Here is a 27,472-nt window from a genome sequence, read left to right as displayed (position 1 = left end):
AAAAGAATAACAATAAAATAAAAATTCAAAATCCATCCTTTAAAATGCATGTCAAACAAGTATTAAAATGCAGTTGTTCCTGAGAGAAGTGAGTAATATCTATTAAAAATACTGCTGGAAAAACAGTGATCAGTCAAAAAAGAATACAAACTAGCTAATATGATTTGCTAGGTGCATTTTGTGATTGTACAAGATTAACATCCTCCATAACCTGAAAAGTTCTTTTTAAATAATTTATTGTATGTTTGGTTTTTTTGTTTTGTTTTTAACAATAGCATAAATGATTTTATGTAGAAAATGGGGGTCCCATTATTGGTCATCCTGTGTATGTTGGATTAGGCCTTAGGAAAATTTTTCCTAAGAAACAAAAATATGCAAAAAGCAGTAGAACCCAGATCCATAAAGGGACGTAGACAATAAGATGCTGAGCATCATGGTGCCTAGAAAATCACAAGAACACGGTGATCCACAAAGCCAGAGTTAGATGCCTAGGCTGCTGTACAATGAATCAAGAGAGGTAAGCACCCGAGAACAAGATCTGTAAAACCAGCACGTTTGTCAGAGAGCTGCCTAAGCTAGCCATTAAAGATGCTGTTGAGAGCGGGATGTGCTAAGCTTCATCCCTCTCAGAGATAGAAGCTCGTTGGCCGGGGCCCCGGGCACAGAGGTGGGTGCCGCTCCCTCCCTCCCTCGTCCTGTGGGGGCTGTCCCGGGCAGCAGTGCGCATGCCCAGGGGCAAAAGCACAGACATCTACAGGGTTAGGCAGCTGCTGAGGTGGCATTTTGCAGATCACAGTGATGCCTAAAAGTGGGACATAAATGCTTTAAAATGAGACTTAAGCATACGAAGGTGTGATCCATGATTGTTCTTAAGTGCCTATTTTAAAAGCTGTCAAAAACTAACACACTTTTGGCAAGTAGATGATGCTGTACTCTTACCAGGTTTTTTTTTTGTCTCTTCCTCAATGTTTTTGTTCTTGGTATGTTGCCAGTAATTAGGCCCATGTTAAAATGGGGTTCAGACAATTACTTGTTAAACCTATATCCCAATTATTTATTGATAAACTTTTATAGGTAATAAATTTGGAATAAAGTGATGACTAGACAAAATAAAAATAAATTTTGTATACCAAGAAAGAAGCTTATAATTCAATTTAATTGACTAAACAAATTTTTAAAGTGGTTGCTGTATTAGCATTTGATTGTTGGTATTAATGTAATCAACCAGTAGTTTGTCCAACTTGAGGCATCAGATAACTGAGTTGTTGCGGCTTGTAGAATAGTGTCAGAACTAAAAGTATAATGAACTACCTGAAACCTTGATATTCAGCTGGTAACGTTTATAAAAGGAAATAGATACAGATCTAGAAGGATTCGTTAGTGTTCCTTGAAATGCTTGTTGGGCAATGCTGACCTCCAGTGGTAGCTGAGGCTAATCACAGGTTGTTATGTTTCAGAGTAACAGCCGTGTTAGTCTGTATTCGCAAAAAGAAAAGGAGTACTTGTGGCACCTTAGAGACTAACCAATTTATTTGAGCATGAGCTTTCGTGAGCTACGGCTCACTTCATCGGATGCATACTGTGGAAACTGCAGAAGACATTATATACACAGACGCCATGAAACAATACCTCCTCCCACCCCACTCTCCTGCTGGTAATAGCTTATCTAAAGTGATCATCAAGTTGGGCCATTTCCAGCACAAATCCAGGTTTTCTCACCCCCCTCCAAAAACCACACACACATACTCTCTCTCCTGCTGGTAATAGCTTATCCAAAGTGACTACTCTCCTCACAATGTGTATGAAAATCAAGGTGGGTCATTTCCAGCACAAATCCAGGTTTTCTCACACACACCCCACCCCATACACACACAAACTCACTCTCCTGCTGGTAATAGCTCATCCAAACTGACCACTCTCCTTACAATGTGCATGATGATCAAGGTGGGCCATTTCCAGCATAAATCCAAGTTTAACCAGAACGTCGGGGGTGGGGGTAGAAAAAAACAAGGGGAAATAGGCTACCTTGCATAATGACTTAGCCACTCCCAGTCTCTATTTAAGCCTAAATTAATAGTATCCAGTTTGCAAATTAATTCCAATTCAGCAGTCTCCTGTTGGAGTCTGTTTTTGAAGGTTTTTTGTTGAAGTATTGCCATTTTTAGGTCTGTAATCAAGTGACCAGAGAGATTGAAATGTTCTCCGACTGGTTTATGAATGTTATAATTCTTGACATCTGATTTGTGTCCATTTATTGTTTTACGTAGAGACTGTCCAGTTTGACCAATGTACATGGCAGAGGGGCATTGCTGGCACATGATGGCATATATCACATTGGTGGATGTGCAGGTGAACGAGCCTCTGGTAGTGTTATTAGGCCCTTTGATGGTGTCCCCTGAATAGATATGTGGGCACAGCTGGCAACGGGCTTTGTTGCAAGGATAGGTTCCTGGGTTAGTGGTTCTGTTGTGTGGTATGTGGTTGCTGGTGAGTATTTGCTTCAGGTTGGGGAGCTGTCTGTAGGCAAGGACTGGCCTGTCTCCCAAGATTTGTGAGAGTGTTGGGTCATCCTTCAGGATAGGTTGTAGATCCTTAATAATCCTACTACAGGACAGGCCTAACAAAGAAAATAACAGAACGCCACTAGCCGTCACCTTCAGCCCCCAACTAAAACCCCTCCAACGCATTATTAAGGATCTACAACCTATCCTGAAGGATGACCCAACACACTCACAAATCTTGGGAGACAGGCCAGTCCTTGCCTACAGACAGCTCCCCAACCTGAAGCAAATACTCACCAGCAACCACATACCACACAACAGAACCACTAACCCAGGAACCTATCCTTGCAACAAAGCCTGTTGCCAGCTGTGCCCACATATCTATTCAGGGGACACCATCAAAGGGCCTAATAACACTACCAGAGGCTCGTTCACCTGCACATCCACCAATGTGATATATGCCATCATGTGCCAGCAATGCCCCTCTGCCATGTACATTGGTCAAACTGGACAGTCTCTACGTAAAACAATAAATGGACACAAATCAGATGTCAAGAATTATAACATTCATAAACCAGTCGGAGAACATTTCAATCTCTCTGGTCACACAATCGCAGACCTGAAGGTCGCTATCTTACAACAAAAAAACTTCAAATCCAGACTCCAGCAAGAAACTGCTGAATTGGAATTAATTTGCAAATTGGATACTATTAATTTAGGCTTAAATAGAGACTGGGAGTGGCTAAGTCATTATGCAAGGTAGCCTATTTCCCCTTGTTTTTTTCTACCCCCACCCCCGACGTTCTGGTTAAACTTGGATTTATGCTGGAAATGGCCCACCTTGATTATCATGCACATTGTAAGGAGAGTGGTCAGTTTGGATGAGCTATTACCAGCAGGAGAGTGAGTTTGTGTGGAGGGGGGCGGAGAGTGAGAAAACCTGGATTTGTGCTGGAAATGGCCTAACTTGATGATCACTTTAGATAAGCTATTACCAGCAGGAGAGTGGGGTGGGAGGAGGTATTGTTTCATGGTCTCTGTGTATATAATGTCTTCTGCAGTTTCCACAGTATGCATCCAATGAAGTGAGCTGTAGCTCACGAAAGCTCATGCTCAAATAAATTGGTTAGTCTCTAAGGTGCCACAAGTACTCCTTTTCTTTTTACAGGTTATGTCTGTCTTAGAGATATATTCCCAGGACTGAGTACAGTACTTATTTAAAAGTGACAATGAGAATTCAACTGTTGTTAATCAAGCATGATTCTTTCTATCTTTTCAAATAGTAATTACAAAAAATTTATATAAAACACAGTAAGAATACATGATGCATATAGATTAGACTACCGTACAAAGAAACAAGATGGCAGACTGCAGGGGTGAGTTTAGCTTGGATGATGATTTGGAGGATAAACTGAAGTCATCTAATGTTTTCAGAACTAGTAAAATTAGACCCCATGTTTTGAGGGTCAATAGGGCAATGTAAATTATAGTGGCCTTTTGTTCGATTTTATTCTCTTTTACCTTATGACCTACAGGATGTTGAGAAATTTAATACAAGTGATTTTTATGGACTCAATCCTGCACCACTGAAGTCAGTGGGAGTGTGGCCACTTAACTGCACTGGAGCAGGAACAAACCTGATGGAAGTGAAACTGTGGCAAAACTATCTGATTCTTCTGCATTTTTCCCAATTGTATAAACATTCCATCATCTTGTTCTGTTTCTCCCTATTAGGTGACTTGCACTGGTGTCTGAGTGGTGTGGAACAGGGAAGAAATCAAAATTCTTTTAAATATAAGAAATTTAGGTCCAGATTCTGGCCCTGCTGAAATCAATTATTTACCATTGTGAAGAACTTAAAATTATATTCTTCTCTATAATTGATGTTTTATAATTTCATGGACAACTTGCAAAAATGTTTAAATGGAAAAAATCTCAATATGAGAAATTTCGCTGATAATGCTACTGTAACAAAACTTACATTGGTGCGCTATAGCTAATAAGCTAGTGTTCAAACACAGTTACTAACATTCACCGTAATGCTATCTCCCATTATTTCTGTGCAGGAATGTCTGTCTGTCTCTCTCCTTTTCCCTATTCTGGCAAATATCATACAAGAGCCTACTTAGGTTTTAGTCTCTTTACTTACATAAAATATCTGAGAATTTTATTCCTTTCCATTATTTTAATTATTGCCAGGAGTGACTTCAATTACGTTCCATTTCTCTGCCTCCTCCACTCTTTCCTCTCCCCATCCCCCAATTTTATTGAAAGGAGCAATTCAGAAAGAAATGAACCATCTCTTCAATAACTACAAAATCACATTAACTCATGCTTTCTTTAAAGGATGTTTGTGCCCATATTTCTATTACACAACATCCAGTTCAATACATCTCTTAATTAGAACTTTTTATTGTTGTGTAAAAGAGAAAGTCAATGCCTTTTTCACTGTACCATGTTGACTCAATGGTCCTTAGGGATGTTTGCTTGAAAACTACATTTCTAAAAGTGGATGGGGCTTGTGTGTGTTTCTGTTCTAAATCTGTATGACATTTTTTTCCCTCTACAATCTTTACAGGTGCTAGGGCTGCTGGTATGGACACTGATTGCTGGAACAGAATATTTCCTGTATCCTGCCTTCGGCTGGGTGATGTTTGTGGCTGTATTTTACTGGGTTCTTACTGTCTTCTTTTTAATCATCTACATGACAATGACCTACACTAGGATTCCCCAGGTGCCATGGACCACGGTGGTAAGTATGCACAATCTTTGTTGTTGCTGCATTTTTGTTTTTGTTTTTTTTGTTGTTTCTTGTATACTGGAGGGAGGAAGACATTGGTATACTCCATAATTATAGTTAAGGAGCTATAATGTGCTTTAACACCTCCTATTTTATTTATAATTCACATCTATCCATGTTCCTGACACTGGCTGTTGTCACATAATTCAGCTAAAGCTTGGTCTACTGCAAAACCCCTTTTTTCCCACACCCAGACTAGGTAGGGTGTACCCTGGAGATTTTTCTGTCTTAATTTTCATTTCTTCTTTCATTTTCATTTTCATTTCCATTCCTAGAGTGCAACACCCACTTTCTCACTCAAAAGACCAGGGAGCAAATTCACTCTGAAGTTATTGCTACTCTTATTATGTGGACTAACCAGCAGGAATATCAATATTCTGTAGTACAGTGTCAGGCTTTATTTGCCTAACCATCATGGTTCCTTTAACTCATTTCCTTTGGACTTTCTTTTTGGTTATTGGTCTATCATGTGTACCTGTTACACATGCTAATACAATGTAGCTCTTTGTCGCCCTGTAGTGGTTAGACTGCATATGGAGTTTTGACTCTTATGGCTTCTGAGCTAATGGACCCGGTTCTGTAGGTAAGCAATGAAGGACCCTTGTTGAATCATCTATAGGGCTTGAACTAAAGACCAAGTGATGGACTCAGAGGTAGCAGCAGACTCACAAACGTGTATATGGACTAGCCACTAGAGGGGGACATAATGCTGCAGTGTATTTGTGTGAGCTATTTTAAATTGCATGCCAGTTCAACCTTCTCTCACGAAATCCTTTCTATTAGTAGTTTATCCTGGTCACAGTAAATCTTGGGACGGTATCAATTAAAAATATGAACACTGCTGAAATTCCTGGGTAACTGAAATCCAGATCCTACTTTGCGCTATCCCTAGTAGAAATGGGAGTATATTTGTTACAGTCAAGACTTCTATGACAAAGACACTTACTTTAAGGAAAACAAAAAACCTAGAAGCCTTTGTTACCTCAACCAGCCTGCTACTCACTATGGCTCCTTCATGAAGTATTATAAATTTATTGTAGTATGTGTCTAATGTATCATTTTTATACTTAAAAATCATTAAATAGTTTTAAACCATTTTATTGTAATATAAAGGATATTTTACTTTCACATGACAAACAACTTGCTATTAATTAAAATATTGTGTGCCATGACTATGAAAATTTGAAGAGTCAGAGTATTACTTTTTGCCATGACTTTCCAATTTGTTGCCATGAGAAATAGCTTGCTGTAGCAATACTGGTCTGTACAACTAGGATTATGTACAAATATATTTTATATTGTCAAGCTTCATGAGCAGCACTTGCCTTTACAATTATAACACCGTTACAGTACTGCTGTAAAATAATCCAACATTTTAGTATCTTGATGTGTTTAGAGGTTTTACTTTTATTTTTTAAATTACATTTGGCATGAATTTAGTCAAAGATAAGACAGCTGCCATCTACTTGGATCGTTTTGGTCACTGCCTCCATTAGTTTTATCTATTAGCAACAGAATCAGGCAAGGTAGCAGCTTGCAGATCAGCAGAACTGATCTCACATATTTCAAGTTGTCTACCACCTAGATGTCTTCACTTGTTTATAGAGCCAAGTGTTTCTTGAGAACCTGTGAGACATTTTCAACCTGCTTTACAGATAAGATTGTTTAGATGCAGACCAAAATGGCAGCCTACCTCCATGACAGAAGAGCTTTAGAGGGAAGAAGGAGGGGCGGGGGGCAAATGCTTGGATTCCAACTTGTTTTGCACAGTGGTACTAGAAGAGCTTTGTGATATGACCTATGAATTAATTGGACCCATGCCACTTGTGGTTGGTCAGGAGGAATACAGTACTGGGTCTGCTTCCAGTATAAATTGTTAATGCCTCCCTTTGGGAGCACAAGATGCCAGCATATCTCAAATTAGGTGGGTTTTTGTTTTTCCCTATACTCCAGAAATGGTCTCCTGAGGGGATTGTTAGCCCAAAGACGCATTTATTGTATGCATTGTCCAAACTTCAATATTGATTCCTATTTCATAAATTAATTCATTGTAGGGTAAGTACATCACCTAACCATATAAGATGCAGTTACTTTACTGCAAATTAACCTAGACACCTGCTCCAAAATTGTCTGTTGTGCATGCATGCGTTCGTTCGTTCTTCACCAAGAATAATGAATAGAAGATTTTAAACTATGGTAAATTTGGAGTTAAGAAGCAGGTGGTAATTTTAAAATGGAACCCTTTGTTTTGGATAATACTTTGGCAATGGGGTACAGGGGGTACAGTAAACTAAACTTGTATTCAGCTCCATTCTTCCCCATAATGTTATCTCCCAAAGCAACACTTTACAAAAATAATGTTCTTCCTTCCTTTATACATGACAAGATACTGCAGGAATTTGCAGCTTTCTAGGATAAGTTTTTTTTTGTTTTGTTTTGTTTTTCCTCCAAAGAGAGACAAACACACCAGCTTTGAAGACTTGGAAATAAAGGGCCACTTCATGAAATTCCACCTGAGCCCGATGACTCATGGGATCCAGTCATTAAGTTGGTACCTTGATACCATCTGGTACCATAAAAGCATCTGGATAAGACAAGCACTAAAACAAAGAAGATTAAATGTTTTACACATTTTAATTATATCCTGACTAATTACATTCTTTTAATCCTAAATCCTGGGCTCTCTGCTTAAGCGTGTGGATAAGGGCTTCTTCCCCATCACCCCATGGAATGGCAGCAGACATTCTGCAGCTGTGACTTGTACTACAATTCTGAGGCTGCAGTAGCTTTTGTGAATTCTGCCAGGGTCAATGACTGGTGAATTCAGTAGCCTCTGCCCTCTCCCCAGCCCCTACGACAACATACAGGAATCTGCAATGGAGTTGGGCTCCACAGTGTGCAGTGCATGCAGTGTTGTGCTCACACAAACAGTCAGCCATTGGAACCACACCAGATATATCTGGGGACATCCATGGCTGTGGTTGAGGGGACAGGATGTTCACAATAACATCTTAAAATGCAAATGTACGGCCTAAAAGTCAATGGGAGTTGGGTGCACTTAGGATTGGTTCTGAAAAGACTGATTGGAACTCCTGCTGCTGTGAATTTACATAGACTACATCGTAAGAATTCCAATCCAATGTATAATCAGTTAATTAGAAGGACAATATATATATTTTAAAGGGGCAGGTTCATTAGCCTTGTGTAAGGTAGTGTTTTCTTACAGGGCTTAACTTCCTGTAGTAGTGATCTTGAAATACTGAGTCCTTAAATGACAAATTTAAAGCCACCCCCTCTCTTTGTTTGTTTTTCCTCTCGATCTGGAGTAACTTCCCCTGCTTAGTTTTCAGAGTAGCAGCTGTGTTAGTCTGTATCCGCAAAAAGAAAAGGAGTACTTGTGGCACGTCTCTTGCTCTGTGAATCGGGAGTTTCTGTGAGTAGAGCAAAGTAGCACACTTTTTGTTTTTAGGACGAGGAAGTGCCTAGGCTGCTACCTTTCTAAAACCTAGCTAGCCAGTCTAGGAGCATGAGGAGGAGTATAGATCTCCCTTCTGTCGCAGGAAATGGGGCCAGAGTGCATGATAGGAAACTTCATCTTGGAAGAGTGAGTCCCTTCCCCTCTTGACCTCCCCAAAAATGGAAGAGCATAAAACTACAAGCATTCTAACTGTGGTTAATTCATATGCAGAACTTTCTTCATGTTTAGAAACTTAATGAAGTGGCTTTACTTTAATGTTTTTCATTTTTTTGTGTGTATTGGTATTTGTATTTCTGTTGCCTAAAATATTGATATAATAAGGCCTAATTCTGCCTTCATTTTCACTCTTGGAAGTCCACGGACTACACTATCTTTAATGGTGTTACTTTGGATGTATTATGAAAAGCAAAGCAGAATTTGGCTCAATAGGTGTATTAAAGTACGTAAAACTTGGCTGTGTTCTTACTAATATCCAGTGTTACAAGGTGAAACAATTAAGATTACATTCATATGTCTTTTATATTAAGTTTCATGAGCAGCACTTGCCATTATAGTTATAACACTGTTGGATTATTTTAATTACAGCAGTAGTAAGGATAATTGGGAATGTGAATTGTATTTCAGTTACATGGTGTGGGGGTGCTCACAGAAGAGGCCAACTTCTCCTCACAATTGCATCAGTGCATCCCCCCCTGAATTTAGTTGGGTTTTCAGATATAACTGAGAGGAGTTTCTCTGTAGTTGTCAAGCATGGCAAGTAGAAGTATGTACTCGATATCAAATGGTTTTTAATCTTTTTTTTTTCCCCCGTCCTGGCCTAGGGTCTATGCTTTAATGGAAGTGCCTTTATTTTGTACCTCATTGCTGCCATTGTAGATTCATCTTCAGTTACCAACGAGCAGAATAGCCACAATTACAACAGCTGGGCAGCTTCTTCAGTGAGTTACTTTAAAAAAATAATTGAACACTAATATATTCTATGTATGAAAATGGTACATCGAGAATGGAATTTTCAAAAGTGTGAGCTGAAATGGGAATATCCTATTCTAGGTTTTGTAAATCTACAGAATGGTGAGGGTGCATTGTACACAGTAATTCAGAGGAAGATCATATGAAAATTTAACCATTAGTTAACTTACATAAATGACTAGTGATTTTGAGTGCCCCCGTTTTTTGGGTACCTAACTTAAAGATGTCTTCAAGTGGCCTGGTTTTTAGAGAGAGGGTGTTCAGCATGTTCTGAAAATCAGATCTCTTCAAAGTGATCTAAGGCAGGTGCCCAAAATCACTGGTCATTTCTGAAATTGTCGGCCATTGTCTTCCTATCTGTTTGCAAATCCAAAACAGTCAGTGGATTTGGAAGGTCTCCTTGGGCCTGATCCTGAGCCCACTGAAGTCAGTGAGAAGACTACCAATGATTTGGTGAGACTTAGGTCAGGACCCTTTGGCTGCTATGGTGCCCCTAACCCAATTCTTTTATATGGTGCAGCTCCAAATTACAACTACTTTGGAGGTTATTCGTGCAGCTTCAGGTGCCTCTCTAATCTCCTCTGTTATCAGGCAGTCACAATTCCTGTCTTCTGTGTATGAAGTGTGTGCGTTTTTCTTTAAATGCAGTGATCAAAATAGAGACTTTGACACCAGCTCTGCTATGCTCTTGCAACTGGAGGACCATGGGCAGTACATAATGGAGGCTGGGGGAGGCTAAGCTTCCCTAAACCTCGCACCACCGGAGCGGGAGGACTGTGACGGATTATCACATGCAGGGCTTGCCCAGGGGCCCCCTGACAATTTGGAGCCTCTGGAAAAATTCCATACATACATACCCCCACCAGTTGCCCTGGGGCACAGAGCTTTTCCAGTCTTGGTGCCAAAGTGGAGGGGGCAAGGGGTGGAAAGGAGTGAGCAGGGCCCCAGGGGAAAGAGACGGAGTAGGGCAGATTAGGGGCAGGGTCCCAGGGAAAGGTTGAAATTGGGTGGGGCCTTGGGTGGAAGGGGCAGAATGAGGGAGGGGCTCTGGCCAGTGCTGAGAGCTTGACCCAGCTGGTGCTGAGCTCTCAGCCCCCACCAGAGCCATGAGTGGGCTGAGAGCAGCAAGCGGTGACAGGGTTTCAGCCAAAAGAGGCAGGGTCACGGCCAGAAGAGAGTAGGCGGGGCTAGCCTCCACAAGGGGAAACTTTACCCGCCACCCATGTGGAAGACCTCTTCTCTCTCTCCCTGGTGTTTAGTTTTTTATTTCCCTCTTGGCACCTCGTAACTAAAGGCCTGTCACTCAATGGGTGTTGCTTTTGGCAGGAACTTGTTTGCTACTATACAAGTTTCTGTGCTGATTTGGGTTTTTAAGCAGAATGTATTAATGCTCTGCAGATCATCTGAGATGTCCTAGGACCTCTTCAGATAGCTTTTAGTACTACTTGCATATAGTGCTATTTAAATTAACTGTTAAACCTGGATTATTACTCTGAGAGCTTGTTAAATACCCCTCCTTTCCCTGCTTATTCCTAAAAAGAGATTTTAAAGAATTCAGTAATAACAAAATCATCTCCACCCAACATGCTCTCTTAAGTAAAAGAAAGCTTTCAGGTTTTTGTTCAGGAGAGACTCAAAACTTCCCAAAATTAAGAATGCAACAACATTCTCACAGTGTTATATATTAACCATATTTTACACCAATTCCTACAATTTGTTTGGTGCTTCTGATTAAACAAAGTCACCAACAGAAGTTATGGACCTTTTAGCATCATTATACAAGTGTCTAATCTGAGCCCTAATTCTTCTACCCTTATACATGTTCAGTGGTACTTTGCTCCAGTAATAAGGGTGACTGAATCAGGCCCATGACAACATATAGAACCAGATACATTGTTGGTGTTAACCCTGTTTGGTCCTAAATTTTCATCATTGCTTAACTTAAGATGTCTAGTTTAAATAACTTGCAGTGATGACAGAAGCCTTACCATTGGCACTGGGTGGTATTAAAATATTTAGAATAGCTGATGTGCAGCTAGTCGAGTAATACATAAAAAGTTTAAAGGAGGAGGGGGAAAGAAGTATACAATGTAAGAAATTGGGAAAAGAACAGTAAAAGCTTGCAAAAATTAGGTACTGTATTTACAGTAATGGTCTGACTCTGTCACCATATTCACTTTGAGTAGTGCCTTCCTCCATCAATGTGGTCCTATTGGAATAATAAAATAAGGTGCTTCTATTTGTGAGTTAAGTTGGCAAGATCAGATCCTAAATGAGCACCATTTTTATTAATATAACTATTGTCTTCTATCGAATCCTTTTCATAAAATTAAAATGCTCTAAAAAGATGCTATTTTTTTCTAATATGTTTGTTTTTTCTCTTCCCTCTCTCTATAGTTCTTCGCCTTTGTGGTTACCTTCTGCTATGCAGGAAATGCCTATTTTAGTTTTATATCTTGGAGATCACGGACCTCACAGTAAATATTTTGTTTAAAAAAAAAAAATTTGTGGATATAAAATCTCAGGAGAGTTGTATTATGTGACCGAAAGGTTGGGGTTTTGTATACTATTTTTCATTAGAATTGATAAGAAAATTATTTAAGCTGTAATTAAAATGGATACTTATTTATAATATACTATTGCCTTTAGTGATGACTAACAGATTTTCTCTGTATTGTATGATAAAGTAGTACAAGTAGCAAAATTTCATACTGTCTTTTATCTTTTAAAATTAATATGGTATTTTCCTAGAAATTATATAGCTATAGTAATTAAGCTGTTAATGAAACCTACTCAGATGATGTGCCAATTTTCCAAATTTAACTATTTTTAAATGTCACGGCTGTAATTTCTGATTAAATGCCACAAAATAAAAAATGAGATTTCGATATTGTCTAATTTTTTGTGCGCATGAAAAACTAAGCCCAAGAATGCTTTAAAATAAATGTCTTGATTTTGCATGTATTCAACTTCTTTGTTGGGGAGGGGACACAATTTTTTTCGTTTAGATGCTATGCAAAACCCTGATCTTCCCAATTTGTGTATTCCATTCCGTCTACAATCACCTTTCTGCTCTCCAGCAAGGCGGGCTGCAATAGAGCCTATTAACTGAGCTCCAAAATTAGCCAGAGAGACTGTTACCTCCAGAAGCTGAGCACATTACCTTTGATAGTGTTCTTGGACCCAACAGGCCTAAGGATCACAAGATGTGAAGCCAAGAACTGAGCCCAGGTCTCTTGTTTTTCACTTGGCTAAAGGTTAAACATATTGAGTATATCATCGAACACCTATTGAAGATGTTGCCTCTTGTTTGCCAAGGGGCACTGAATAGAACATAAATCTATCCCATCTGCCACAGGGTCACCTAAATGCTAATAAATAATATTAATGTGTTTTCTTTAGGGTAATCACCAGAGTGGAGGTGGTAAGCATGAAGAATTCCCTCCAGCCTTCCTCTTCCTACCACCACCATCTCCAAGATGTTAATTTGTAAATTAACCTTTTTTACTTTGTATCTCTCTCATTTTTTTTACATATCTTTTATATTGGTGAAGTAGAATTGCAAGCGAGTGACTCATAACTGACAAAGCTCTGCTACCATAGCCCCCCGGAGTGCTTTTTGTCAACGTAGCTACCGTTTGTTCAAGGAGGTGGTATTCCTACACTGACAGAAAAACCTCTGCCAGCGTAACTATGCGAATGCAGTCTTCATAATATAGACACACACTCTGTCCTGATTCACGCCTTCTTAAAGAGCTAGGTTTCCCCAATCCTGTACATCTAGTACTATTATAACGGGTAAATCCCTTCTCCTGCACTTCAGAAATTTTGGATCCTTCCAGACTTTGAAAATCTAGTTGGCTCAATATTAAGGTTTATTTTTGTCATTGATATTTTTACTAAAAATCACAGACAGGACATGGGCAATAAACAGAAATTCACGGAAGCCTGCAACCTGTCCATGACGTTTACTAAAAATATGAGAAGGAGGGGGACTAATAGGTGAAGCTCCAACCCTACCCCAGGCAGCAGCTCCAGACAACAGTCATGGAGGTCCATGAAAGTCATGGAATCTGTGACAAAATCATATCTTTACTCATTATAATTTGTATTAGGGAAATCTGAGGATTAAAGGAACAGAACCTGCTTGCATATTTCTCCCCTTTTAAATAAGATAACCTCTTACATGTTTTGAGACCTTGTACCCTGCAGTTGGGAAGAATTATCTGCACTCCAATAATTCTGTTCTTGATCACAGAGCTGATGTATCTGTTGAGTGGCATAATCCTTCAACGTAAGAGAAGCCAAGATATTTAAATACTTGCATTTATTACGTCTGTTTGCACAGTAAAGATCAAATGCTGGACTGCACCCTGTGGTGACAATGAAGACAAATGTATAGTTGCTGGCTTATCTACACAAGTCAAAGGTTTTTGTCATTAACATTTTATACAGTCTTCTGGTGGTCGAATAAGTATCAAACATGTAAAAAATGGTCCAAATGATAAAACCTGTAGATATGCCTTCAAGTGTAGCTAAAATCAAAACCTTGTAAGTGATTTTCCCATCAACAGCAATTGCTATAGAAATCTAATAGAAATGTGTGCTCTTCCCCCCCTAATTAAATATGGATGAGAAAATTAGTTTGGACTCTGTCATACAAGTGCTAAAACAGACGTGTTGTGGCATTAGGTACATCTGTGCACTCCGAAAGATAGAAATTTAAAAAAAAAACAAAAAAACCTCCCTTCAACCATTATGTAATTAGCTTGTTAGTAAAATACTTGAAGTAGATAAAAATTAATATTTTTCTCCAATTACAGTTTTATATTGCAGATTTTAAAAACATTCTATTAACGTGTAACAAATTCTCACTGTAAAATATCTAGACTTCTGCTCGAGTTAGGTGCTTGTATATTGTGGGATACAGATGTCTATAGTCACTAGGACTCACTTTACAAAAAGCTGTTTCAATACTACTTGTTATCATATGTAAAGCATGTGACAAGATGCAAGTAAATCAAATAAAGAAAATTATAATCAGATGTTAAACCTAAAACTCAGGACAGTGAGGTTCCACTACCTATGTTCTAGAGGGGGGGATTTGTACTAATCTTCATTGTAAACTGTTGCCTCTATTCCTGTGCATGCAAAATATGACCACATGCATTACTCAACCAGCCTTACTGTGGTGGTGAATACTGTTCTTCATGGACTGAGCTCATGATGGTGGTGCACCAATCACATGTGTACTCCCCAGACACTTATGGAAAATAGGGGGAAACTATATGAAAAGTGAGCTAGTGGTATAGAAATCTCCAGATTCCCTAACAGGAAGAGGAGAAAAGACTCTACTAGAATCTTCTTCCAAAGGAGAGGAGAGAAACCTACACCCAAGAGAACTGAACTTGCACTCCGGAGAGAGATGGAGAAGGAAGAAATCCTCTTACAAGTCAGCGAAGAGTGGAAGGGATATTTTCCTCCTGTGTAAACTCTGGACTTTAAGCCAGTGATCCATATTGAAGCCTTATTAATGTTGTGAGGTTCTTTCTTCCTACAGCCATTCAAATCTCTCCAACTAGCCAAGGAAATATCTTGAGTGATAGATGTCTTACAGAATGAGAAACAGAGGGCCAGTGCTATAGTTGTAGTAATTCTTTACATGAGTACTAACAGCATATGCCAGGAGTGGCCAACCTGAGCCTGAAAAGGAGCCAGAATTTACCAATGTACATTGCCAAAGAGCCAATGGAGTTGGTGCCTATATAAGAAGTCGCATGTTAACTTTTGAAGAGCTGCATGTGGCTCCGGAGCCACAGGTTGGCCACCCCTGGCACATGCCATGCAGAGAGACTGGCTGTTTCCTTTTCTGGGGTATGTCTGTCTTTCCAAACCAGATAACATATTGTGATGAATCACACAGAAAATGTATTCAAAAAAGAAAAACAAGCATATATTTTTAAACATGAGGAAATGTATAGTTTCCTCTTTTGAGCTTTGCTAGACCTTTCTGCATGAATTCATTCCAGCTGTGTGGGTGTTACAATGATTTGAGCATTTTATTGGTTTCTGTGACCGTTTAACACTAATGCCTCCATTTTCCAAACTCATTTGTTCTGTGAATAACAATACATGAATCAGAAAGTGTGCTTTTTTGTTAGCATTCGTCTTCCATGAAAAGTTACAGTGTTACCGGAAACGAAGTTTCAAGTAAAATACTGAGAGCACCCTCACTGCAAGAATATAATTTCAACATATAACACAGTGTGCCATCGTGCACTTGGTGATCCCTCGGAAACTTGCCACTGTCCAGTGCACTGTCTTTTGGGAAGTTTTGGCTATGTATGCTGGGACAGAAGAGAGTCATGCAGGGGTGACTGGGAGGAAGGGGTCAACTTCCCAGCAGGCAACTTTCTCCATCCCATAATGTCATCCATATCCCATAATTGTTGCACCTTTTACAAAAACACAAAACCCTGTGCTGCCCTCCTTGCTGTCCACCATCTCTGACGCTATTGTCAGGAGTGTTGCAAGCACAGGACATGCTCTCCTCCAGTATTTTCAGAGCTGCAAGAAGAACCAAATCAGTGGGGAACATGCTGATTTCATGGAGGTCAGATGTCTGTGGGACATAGCAAAAACCAATTCAAGGTTAGTGGGGGTGTTCATGGAGCAGCTGTAGAGGGTGGAGCACCACTTCTGCACCTGAGAAACAATCAATGACTGGTGGGATCACATCATAGTGCAGGTTTGGGATGACAAGCAATGGCTGCAGAACTTCTGGATGTGCAAGGCCACATACTGAGCTTGCCACAGCTCTCCAGCACAGGGACATCAAACTGAGAGCTGCACTAACAGTGGAAAAGCAAAGGGGGGTTGCACTGTGGAAATCGTTTTGGAGTTGGAAAATCCACTGTGGTGGCTGTTGTCATGCATGTATACAAGGTCATTAATCATCTCCTGCTAGGCAGAACTGTGATTCTTGGCAATGTCCAGGACATAGTGGATGGATTTGCAGCAATGGGGTTCCTGAACTGTGGTGGGGCAATAGACCACCTTGCCCAAGAGTATATCAACAGAAAGGGCTACTATTCTGTGGTTATGCAAGCGTTGGTAGATCACTGGAGGTGCTTCACCAACATCAGTCTTGGCTGGCAAGGGAAAGTGCTTGACTTGTGCATCTTTAAGAATCCATGATGGTTCAGAAAGCTACAAGCAAGGACTTTCTTGACTGGCAGATTACCATCGTCTATGCTGAAATGCCACTAGTGATCCTGGGGACCCAACCTACCCCTTGCTCTCCTGGCTCTGGACGACATAAGCCGGAGACCTTGATAGCGCCAACGAAAGATTCAATGACCAGTTCAGCAGGTGCAGAATGACAGTTGAATGGTAAAGTGAAAGGAATGCTGGTGTTGTTTACTCTCAAGACTGGACCTCAGTGGAAAAACATCCTAACGGTTACAGCTGTCTGCTGTGTCCTGCCTAATATCTGTGAAGCAAAGGGGAAATCTGCAACCTTGGTGGCTGTCTATTGAGTATGAGCAGCCAGACATAAGGCTGTTAAAAGAGCTCAGTGCAGTGTCATATGCCTCAAGGAGGCTTTGTAAGAGCACTTTAATAATGAGCCACAGTAATGGATTGTGGTGGACTGTGGCCCTGCAGTTTTGGGGCCTGTTAAGAAATGTGTGGTACTTGGTGTACATCTATGAATGTAACACTGTTAATGTGCCTACTAATTTTGTGGTGCTTGTTGTATGTTTATGATTATTATTGTCAAGGTTCCTCCCCCACTCTGAACTCTAGGGTACAGATGTGGGGACCTGCATGAAAAAACCTCCTAAGCTTATCTTTACCAGCTTAGGTCAAAACTTCCCCAAGGTACAAAATATTCCCCCCGTTGTCCTTGGACTGGCCGCTACCACCACCAAACTAATACTGGTTACTGGGGAAGAGCGGTTTGGACGCGTCTTTCCCCCCAAAATACTTCCCAAAACCCTGCACCCCACTTCCTGGACAAGGTTTGGTAAAAAGCCTCACCAATTTGCCTAGGTGACTACAGACCCAAACCCTTGGATCTGAGAACAATGAAAAAGCATTCAGTTTTTTACAAGAAGACTTTTAATAAAAAATAGAAGTAAATAGAAATAAAGAAATCCCCCCTGTAAAATCAGGATGGTAGATATCTTACAGGGTAATTAGATTCAAAAACATAGAGAACCCCTCTAGGCAAAACCTTAAGTTACAAAAAAGATACACAGACAGAAATAGTTATTCTATTCAGCACAATTCTTTTCTCAGCCATTTAAAGAAATCATAATCTAACACATACCTAGCTAGATTACTTACTAAAAGTTCTAAGACTCCATTCCTGGTCTATCCCCAGTAAAGACCAGCATATAGACAGACACAGAGACCCTTTGTTTCTCTCCCTCCTCCCAGCTTTTGAAAGTATCTTGTCTCCTCATTGGTCATTTTGGTCAGGTGCCAGCGAGGTTACCTTTAGCTTCTTAATCCTTTACAGGTGAGAGGAGCTTTCCCCTGGCCAGGAGGGATTTCAAAGGGGTTTACCCTTCCCTTTATATTTATGACAATTATACTGTTTGTCACTGATCCTGTTAATTGTGTCACACTGTACAATAACAAGACAGTGGGTGATTTCAGTCCACTAAGTACTCTGCAGCATATAGTGGGAACTAATAAAGATTAATTATTTTCCAAATAGAATTTTATTGAGTGACAAAAATACTACAAAAAATAAGTCTGTGCAAGTTAAAAGCAAATACATTAGAAACTTAATAAATCAGTAGAACAGAACTTAACAAGGGGACAGAACACTCGTACATTTTAGTGACACGTACAGCAACGTGGCTCTCACGGGTCAGTGTATGTGAAGCTGTGGTTGTCCTTACTGTCCCCCTGCTGTGGGGTGGCAGATGTAGGGATGTGGCCCCTAATGCCACATGGAATGTTGAGAGGGGGGTGTAGGGAAGTTCTGTAGGGGAGTTATCCTTAGACTGCAAAGGGAGATGAGCCTGTGATAGTTGAACCTGTAGGTCCACAAGATCCTGCAGCCTCTGTGTTTGCTGCTGGAGAAGCCCCATTATGTCCTGTGCATCTCCCTCATCTCTTCCTGCTGAGACTCCTGTGCCTTTCTCTTCTCTGCTCTTTCCTTCTCTATGTAGGCTGCAATATTCAGGCCCTCTGCTCCTAGTCTGATGCACCCCTGGCTTGCAGGATCTCCCTGAACATGTCATCCTGAATCTACTCTTCTTCTTTTGTAACTGACTCAGGCATTCTGCAGCCATGTAGGGGAAATCCCTCAAGGCCACAATGGCAGCAGCTACAGATAAAGCACACAGAGGTACCGTTGTTTGTATAGTCACAATGAAAAGTGAAAGTTAAGGTTCAGAACTCCCTTCCCTTGCTCCCCTACAGTTTTAAACAAGACATGCTTATTGACACTTCTGCTTCAGCGTGCTTGTGCACAGCACCGCTCACAGCACCAGCCATGGTGAGTATCGGCTGCCAGGAGTGAGGGAAATGAGGAGGGAATTGCCTTGTTGCCCTGTAGTCATAGTTTCATGCAATGGCACACAATACTGGCACCATTTTCCACAGGTGGTGGTGATTTTAGCTGATATCTCACTCCTGAGGATAACAAAGGCACAAGAGAGCACAGCTGCTGTCCCGAAGCTGCCCAGGAGGCCTGTATTATGACACTAGGCTGTTTATTGCAATGGTGTCTGATAAAGTTCTCACTAACTAGCATGGAAAAGTGTCCTTCCACTCAAGAAGAAACAAAGTTGCTATCCCTAGAAACCTTCCCGGAGAGGATTGCTGAGTACCTCCATGAAAGTTTCTTTGAGATCCCTCTCAGGGGGGTTCAAGAGACATCCCTGTGTACATAAACAAACTGCTCCACATGTCCCCCACCCCCACCTAACTGTACAGAGGAATGAAAAGCAGATAGCAACTCCACCTTTTTATGCTGTACCGCTACCTCTTCTAGTATGAGTAAATTAATGAAAAGTCAATAGCTGTGTCCTGTTAAGTTGGGGGTGCCATCAGTATATTCTTGTAGTAGAAAATACATTTACGCCCTTACTCAAGGCTCCTTCCCCTGCATCAGGTTCACCTGTGATTGACTGCCCCAATGGACTGTACTGTAGTGGAGACTCAAACAGGCAGACCTGGACCCCTCCCGAGTCACATGTTCCCCATCCTCCTCCTCTTTCTTCTCATTGTCCTCGCTGTTCACGGCAGGTGTCTGTGTGTCATGGTCCTGGGCGGTATCCATAGTGGTCTACAGGGTGTTGATGGGGTCTCCACCAAGTATGGCAGGCAGCTCTTTGTAAAATAGGCAGGTAATTGATTTGGTACCAGCTGGACTGTTCACCTCTCTGGCTTTCTGATATGCCTGATATGTTCCTTCACTTTCACGTGACACTGCTGCTTATCCCTGTCATGCCCCTTCTCCTGCATGCCCCCTACAATCTGTTTATAAACATGCACATTTCTACATCTGGTCCATAGTGGTGCCTGTGCAGCCTCTTCTTCCCACAAGTCCACATCCAATAGCTCCTGTCTACTCCAGGCCAGAGTGCATCTGGAGCACGTAGCTGGCATGGTTGGCATGGCAGTTGCAGTCAACCATGGAGCAGTGCTAGGTGTGCTCACCAAGCTGGACAACCAAGAATAGGCATTAAAAAAATTAGTGGGTGCTTGGGGGGTTGGGGGGGAGCTTCCAGTCTCCGTGACCTCTGGGCAGTGGAGTTCACAATTGTAACCAGACCAATCAGTGTCAAACTTTGTGGGACAGCTGCTGAAGCACTGTTAGGGTTGACACAAGTCCCACAATGTCTGCACTCTTGCTGTGTTGACCTTGGAACATCGCCCATGGCTCAACACTACTCCAGGAGGTGGTGTTACTGTATTGCTGTAAAGGGGCCTGGGAGACAAATGTAAGTGGAGACACAGGCACAACTAGGTAGATGCCAGGCAGCTAAGGTTGAGCTAGCTTTCTGGTGGAGAGCAGGCCTTAGTTTCCCAATCTGGAAAATGGCAATGATAAAACCCCTCCCAGTGCTCATGCCAATTGCAAAGTGCTTTGAGTGGCTGGCAAGAAGTACTGGTAGGATGAGGATTATAAATAACAGAGAGACACAACAAGGGATCCTCTTTTATTGTATCTTATTGTCCATCCCCCACTCATGTATCTGGGGCTCAGCCCGCTGTATCTCAGCCCTGGCACACACCCATGGGCCTCTCCCAAGAGACTCAAGGCCTGGGTTTGGGGGCTGGGGGGTTCCTGCTGTGGTAATTGTCACATGGGGGCCTGCCGGCAGGTGTGTGGCGGTGGAGACGCCGCAGGGCCTCCCCTTCCCTCCCCCCTTTCTGAAGGCTGGGGAGGGGAGTTCATTTTGGAAGCCAAGCCAGTGTCCCGTCCATGTGTCTGTCTCTGTCCCACTCCTGTTTAGGGCTGGAACCTTCGTGTCGATATTCGCTGGAATATCCCAGCTCACAGCCAGTTCTCCCGCCTTCAGCCTTGCGCGCCCTGCCCCGCTCGGGCGCTGTGTGCGCGGCCGCTGCGCCCGCCCCCTTAACCCAAAGCCCCCGCACCCCCGGCTGAAGGGCGGGGCGGGAGGGCAGGAGGCAGAGCAGAGCAGAGCAGAGCGCCCCGCCCTCTCGGGGCTGACCAGCCCTGGAGCCAGCCGCCAGGAGGACCTAAGCCGCCGCCGCTTGAGCGCGGAGCGGGGCGCGATGTCTCACGGGGCCCGGGTGATCCGCACCGGCGCCAGCAGCGGGGCCCCCGGCAGCTCCTCTTGCCCGCCGCCCCCGGCGCCGGAGCCCGGGCTGCTGGACGGCGGCTACGCCCGCTCCTGCTCGGCCATGCTGAAGGTCGCCCAGATGGTAAGAAGGGGCCCGGCCAGGGGAGCAGCAGCCCCCGGGTGGGACCCAGCCAGCAAGCTCGGTCCCCGCGGAGCATCCCGAGGGAGGCGCCATGTTCCCCCCTCTCGCCTCCTGCGGGCCGGGCGGCCCCTGCGGTCCCCGTGCCGAGCCCCTGCGACTGCAGCTCCGCTCTGGCTGGGCTCAGCTGGGGCCCCTCGCCTCCCCTGCCTGCGTGGTTTCTAGTCCCCTGGCCTCCCCCTGGCCACAGCCTCCGAGGCGAGGGCAAGAAACCCGGAACGAGCAGCCGCTGGGGGAAGTTTCTTCCTGAGCCCGGGGACTGACTTTTACTGTGGGCTGGAGAGTGTAAATGCAATAAGTCACATCCCTAGCTACCCTACAATTGCTAACGTGCAAAATGGGAACTGACTGCTTAGGCAGGAGTACTGCGGAAGGGGATCTGGGGTTACAGGGGATCACAAGCTAAATATGAATCAACAGTGTGACACTGTTGCAAAAAAACAAAACAAAACAAAAAAGTCAACATAGTTCTGGAATGTATCGGCAGGAGTGTTGTCAGCGAGGTGCAAAGTAATTCTTCTGCTCCACTCCGGGCTGATAATGTCTCAGCTGACATATCGCGTCCACTTTTGGGGGCCACCTTTCAGGAAAGATGTGAAAAAATTGGAGAAAGTGCAGAAGAGTAACAAATGTTTAAAGGTTTAGAAAACATGATCTATGAGGAAAAATTGAAATTCCTGTGTTTGTTTAGTCTGGAAAAGAGGAGAATGGGGGGGACGACACACATGATAACAGTTTTCAGGTACATAAAAGTTTGCTGCAAGGAGGAGGATGAAAAATTGTTCTTGTTAATCTCTGAAGGTAGGACAAAAAGAAATGTGCTTAAATTCCAGCAAGGGAGGTTTAGGTTGGACATTAGGCATTTTCCTATTCCTGTCAAGGTGGTTAAGCACTGGAAAAATTGTCTGGGGAAGTTGTGCAATCTCCATCACTGGAGATTTTTAAGAACAGGTTAAACAAACACCCAGTAGTCCTGCGTTTACCTAGTCCTGCTTTACCTAGTGGAGTGCATGGGACTGGACTAAATGACCTCTTGAGGTCTCTTCCAGTCCTACACTTCTATGATTCTGTGTAGCAGGAGAAGCATCTCTTGGCCACATAGCTGGCTGCTCCTTCTCTGACCCCCTAATTGCCTCCTTGGGATGGTCACTAGAAATGTTCTGTTGCATTTAAAAATCCGAAGCCTCTCAAATTACATACTGCTGTGTGGTTCACACACTCTGCAGGGTAGTCCTGTTTGGGTCTGGATTCTGAGCACCACAGGATGGGTTCTGGAATCCTGTGCCTCATTCCATAGATCCTCAACCTCCCTTGCACATGGAGAAAACCATTTGGGGTACTTACTGTTACTGATGTTAAGTTGCATTTTTGTGGCACCTAGAAACCCAGTCATGAACCAGGACCCCACTGTGGCCAACCCTTTTACAGAATTCTTGTTCCTAGGCATTCAGCTGTAAATTTAGCTCAGATGATGAGGGATTTTTTTTAGTTACTCTTTTACACATTTGGAAATAAATTTGTGTGTGTTATTGATTCGCCTGGGTTATTACTTAAACTACAGGATATTTTGTGAATTTTTATTCTTGATTTTATAAAGGACAGAAAGACATCTTGTTCTTGTGAAACTCAAATTTACTGTCCGTTAAAACAGTCTTTTCGATTTTTCTAAAGCATATGATACAAAGTCGTATTCAGATTATGTACCTAGAATAGCAACGTGTATGAACAGTGTTTTATGTTCCACCTAACAACTTGGCTAGAATAAGTTTTTAGGAGATGAAGTGACTTGCTGAAAAATACAGTGCTGAATTCAAAGTAAAAGCTAAGAACTGTAATGTCCCATGTCACGACAGAATGAAGTCAAACCAGTGAGTTTGATTTTCAGAAGTAATTTGAGAATTTAACATCACAACTCCCATTAATTTCAGTGGGAGTTATGTAGCTTAATCCATCAGTTGCCTTTGAAAATTGCAACCTGTAACTCGGGTTAAACAAACTCCTGTCAGGGATGTTTCAGTGCAGGGGGATGGACTAGATGACCTCTTGAAGCCCCTTCCAGTCCTAGTTTCTATTTTCTATTATTCTATTTTGAGACAGGTAACTGAACATTTGTGGGCATATATGAATTCAGTGAGTATCATACCTTGTTCACTAAACTCCAAAGTCCTCTCCCACAATGATTTGGGGTCACTGTTTAAGATGTATAAAATGCATCTGATGAAGTGGATTCTAACCCATGAAAGCTTATACCCAAATAAATTCGTTAATCTCTAAGGTGCCACAAGGACTCCTCCTCATTTTTGCTGATACAGACTAACACGGCTATCACTCTGAAACCTGGATAAGATCTGTTCTCTAGTGCACTCTTTTCTTTGGCTTGTTTTTCCCAAACACTGATAGTGGAGGTTATTCACAGGACATGACATTCTTTGAGTATTATCATAGTGTATAGTGGCTGAGACTATCGGAATTAAAGCAGTCAGTTTGCTGCAGTGACTTTACCAATAAGCAGCAAACCTTCTTGGACTGAAAGTGGTGTCATTTATTACTCTTGGACTCTTAAAGAAAGATTGGTTGGCTTCCGGGCAAATCGTGAGGATGAGCTGTTTCCATTTCCTTCAGACGATTTGCTTGTCAGCTTCACTGTTAGTGTGAGCAATAGAGGTGACCTCAGGAATCCATTGAGCTTTGGACAATTCAGTCTCTTTCTGAAGTGGTGTCTTGGTGCTAAATAAACTTGAATAAGTTCCGTAAAAAGTTGAAAGATTACTTACTAGGGCTGGGGTCAGCAACGTTCGGCACATGGCCCATCAGGGTAATCCACTGGCGGGCTATGAGACAGTTTCTTTACGTTGACCATCTGTAGGCATGGCCCCCTACAGCTCCCAGTGGCTGTGGTTTGCTGTTCCCGGTCAATGGAAGCCGCAATAAGCGTCAGCCAGCACGTCCTCGCGCTGCTTTCTGCAGCTCCCATTGGCTAGGGATGGTGAACCGTGGCCAGTGGGAACTACAGGGGGCTGTGCCTGCAGACAGTCAATGTAAACAAAATGTCTCGCAGCCCACCGGCAGATTACCATGATGGGCCACGTGCCGAAGGTTGCCAACCCCTGTACTAGGGTTAGAAATAACCAGAACAATCTGGTTCTGAATGAGCAACTGCAGCCGATGAAATATTCTCTCTGCTAAATTTTTTGTAAGTCCTATTATCTCATCTCATAAAATAGTCCCATTGTGTCCATGAAATTATTCATCATGCCAATTAATTCATGCTATAGTAAATTTTTACAGGATTGGGACCTGAGTTTGTAAAGTACTGTAGACAGTGGAGAGCGATATACATTTCTTAATTAATTATACAGGTATAAATTACAATGCTGGTAGAGTAGCAGTCTGTCAGTGATAGAAGTGTTATGCCAGTGGAGGCCAAAGATGGGTGTAATGCCCTCTGGGAGCACCATGCTTACTAGCAGCACTTGCTGTATCCTTTTTGAAGGTATACTATGTGTACTCCCACTGACTGGCCCTCTGAATGCTCACATTTATGCAGTGAAAACACAGCCCTGGCCATGTCCCTGCTTGCCCAGTCGCTCTTCTCTCTCCTTTTCATTTTGTTTACTTTTTATCCACAGAAATGTTTACTTTCATTTTTGATATACAGTAACCTTAGATGCTCCTTGTAACACTAAAAAAACTACTTCTCTCTGAATTTTTCCTTGCTAAAGATGATAGTGTCTCTTTAATATATATACATAAAATAATTAGAAATAATTCTAGTACATCAACTGAATGTGCTGAAAGTCATCACACACAGGAAAGAGAAGAGGGACCTCTTTATAGCATCCCTCTGCCACGTATGCTTTTTTCAGCTGTTGCTTTCTGTCAAAGATTTTAAAACAAACCAAGATTAGGTTTAATAGAGGTTTGAAAGCCTGATTGGCAATCTGAATATTATTGCATTGTTGTGACTGATGGCTTGCAGTCAATTTGAAGATAAAGGATTATTCTGCTAGGGGTCTCAAAGCACTCATGGTCATCTGTGGTGGTTAACCTGGACTGAAATAGGAAGTAACAAAAGTGTGTTTCCCGTCTATAAGATTACTGGAAATTGTGATACTTTTCCACTGTATAATTTCTTTAACCTTGCAAAAGAATTACAACTCCAAAGAGGGAACAAACATTGTACAGTGGGGTCCTAGATTTTTGTTGTTTAAAGGGACATTCAACAGAAATATACTTCTTGAAAATGTTTTACCTTATGAGTATTACATGTAACATTTTAGGCCCTGATCCTGTAAGTTTATATTCATGGGTGGCCCTTGTGCCTGCATGGGGTCCCTGGGATCTGCCCATGTGTCTGATCTTTCAGGATCAGGGTCTAAAATTGATATAAATGACAGAGAGTAAGGGGGGAAATATTTCTCTATTTTTCAGTTTGTTTACTTAGTGCACTTGACAGTGTTTTCTTTATAGTCAGTTTCGCAGTTTATAGTCAGTTTCATGGTTTCTCATATATGGTAAACTAGTCAGTTTCCTCTGTCATTTTTTGTGAGGGGCCTTTTACATATCAACAGGAAAGAGAGAAACCTTTTTTTTTTAAATATGAGCATGTGATTGTAAAACCAGAAGTGTTGAGAAAGGAACTCTATTCTTTTAAAAGTGACCAAATTCCATACTGATGATGTCCCTTTCGTAGAAGTTTATATCCAAAAGTTAATCATGAAAAAAGCAGCTTATAACTTGATTGTGGGGAAATAGCTCACATTCTAAATCGCTGGATTTTATTTTTTTTTACAGCTCAAAATTGCCAAGACATCTTTTAAAAAAGTGACTATGTTCAATTCACACACACAACACTGTTGTGTTCCCCAGCTGGTTCTGTAGCAGCAGTATGCTCACAGTGTGTCTCTACACTAGAGAGATGAACCGTTTGTAACTGAATCAGCTTGGCAAAACCGTTTTGAGTGTAAACTGTTCAGTGCTCCATGCTAACCGTGATGGTTTTTATTGAAGAACCCTGAACGTTTGCCCCATGTCCGTGCTAGTGCTGCTCTGTTTCATTTGCAATAACCTCCAGGCACCTATCCCACATTTCCTGTCATTTGTCTAAAGGAGGCTACAGACACGGGGCCAGATTTTGGCCTCTGTGGCAGCCCATGTATGCCAGCTTGGTGGGCAGCAAAGCTAGTATAAAACCAGTGTAAGGGGATTCCTCAGTTGTGTAGGGCCAGTGGAATGGCTCTGATTGCACTACCATCACAAAGCTCCATGGTGCAGGGGTATGCTAGAGTGTGGTGCACCAAGGGAGGAAGAAAGGCCATAGTAACATAGCACAAATGAGCGTAGTCCTTGGGGCCACTCCGGTTTACGCCAGGGACAGCTCTGTTCCCAAGCTGCCTATAGAGCAGGGGTCAGCAACCTTTCAGAAGTGGTGTGCCGAGTCTGCATTTATTCACTTTAAGGTTGCGCATGCCAGTTATACATTTTAACATTTTTTAGAAGGTCTCTCTCTATATAAGTCTGTATATTATATAACTAAGCTATTGTCGTATGTAAAGTAAACAAGGTTTTCAAAATGTTTTAGAAGCTTCGTTTAAAATTAAATTAAAATGTTGATCTTACACCGCCGGCCCGCTCAGCCCGCTGCCAGCCTGGGGTTCTGTTCACCTACACCGGCTGCAGGCTGAGCAGGGCCTGCGGCCGGGACCCCGGCTGGCAAGGGGCTGGCAGCCAGAACCCCAGACCAGCAGTGGGCTG

The 27,472-nt window shown here is 42.2% G+C and overlaps 2 protein-coding genes across 2 annotated transcripts in view; both read left to right on the top strand.

Moving 5' to 3' along the window:
- CMTM8 (CKLF like MARVEL transmembrane domain containing 8) overlaps positions 1 to 12,423 on the top strand; it is a 44,962-nt gene extending 32,539 nt beyond the window's left edge. Inside the window, exons 2-4 of the mRNA XM_084621692.1 lie at positions 5,080 to 5,253; positions 9,601 to 9,717; positions 12,146 to 12,423. Of these exons, the coding sequence (XP_084477818.1) occupies positions 5,080 to 5,253; positions 9,601 to 9,717; positions 12,146 to 12,229 (375 nt within the window). The 3' untranslated portion in view covers positions 12,230 to 12,423. The remainder of the gene's footprint in view (positions 1 to 5,079; positions 5,254 to 9,600; positions 9,718 to 12,145) is intronic.
- An 8,963-nt stretch (positions 12,424 to 21,386) lies between these two features.
- CMTM7 (CKLF like MARVEL transmembrane domain containing 7) overlaps positions 21,387 to 27,472 on the top strand; it is a 46,485-nt gene continuing 40,399 nt past the window's right edge. Inside the window, exon 1 of the mRNA XM_084619264.1 lies at positions 21,387 to 21,661. Within this exon, the coding sequence (XP_084475390.1) occupies positions 21,512 to 21,661 (150 nt within the window). The 5' untranslated portion in view covers positions 21,387 to 21,511. The remainder of the gene's footprint in view (positions 21,662 to 27,472) is intronic.

The sequence above is a fragment of the Lepidochelys olivacea genome (genome assembly GCF_965140295.1).
Source record: "Lepidochelys olivacea isolate rLepOli2 genome assembly, chromosome: 2".
Lineage (NCBI taxonomy): Eukaryota > Metazoa > Chordata > Testudines > Cheloniidae > Lepidochelys > Lepidochelys olivacea.
This window is presented reverse-complemented; position numbering and strand designations above follow the sequence as displayed.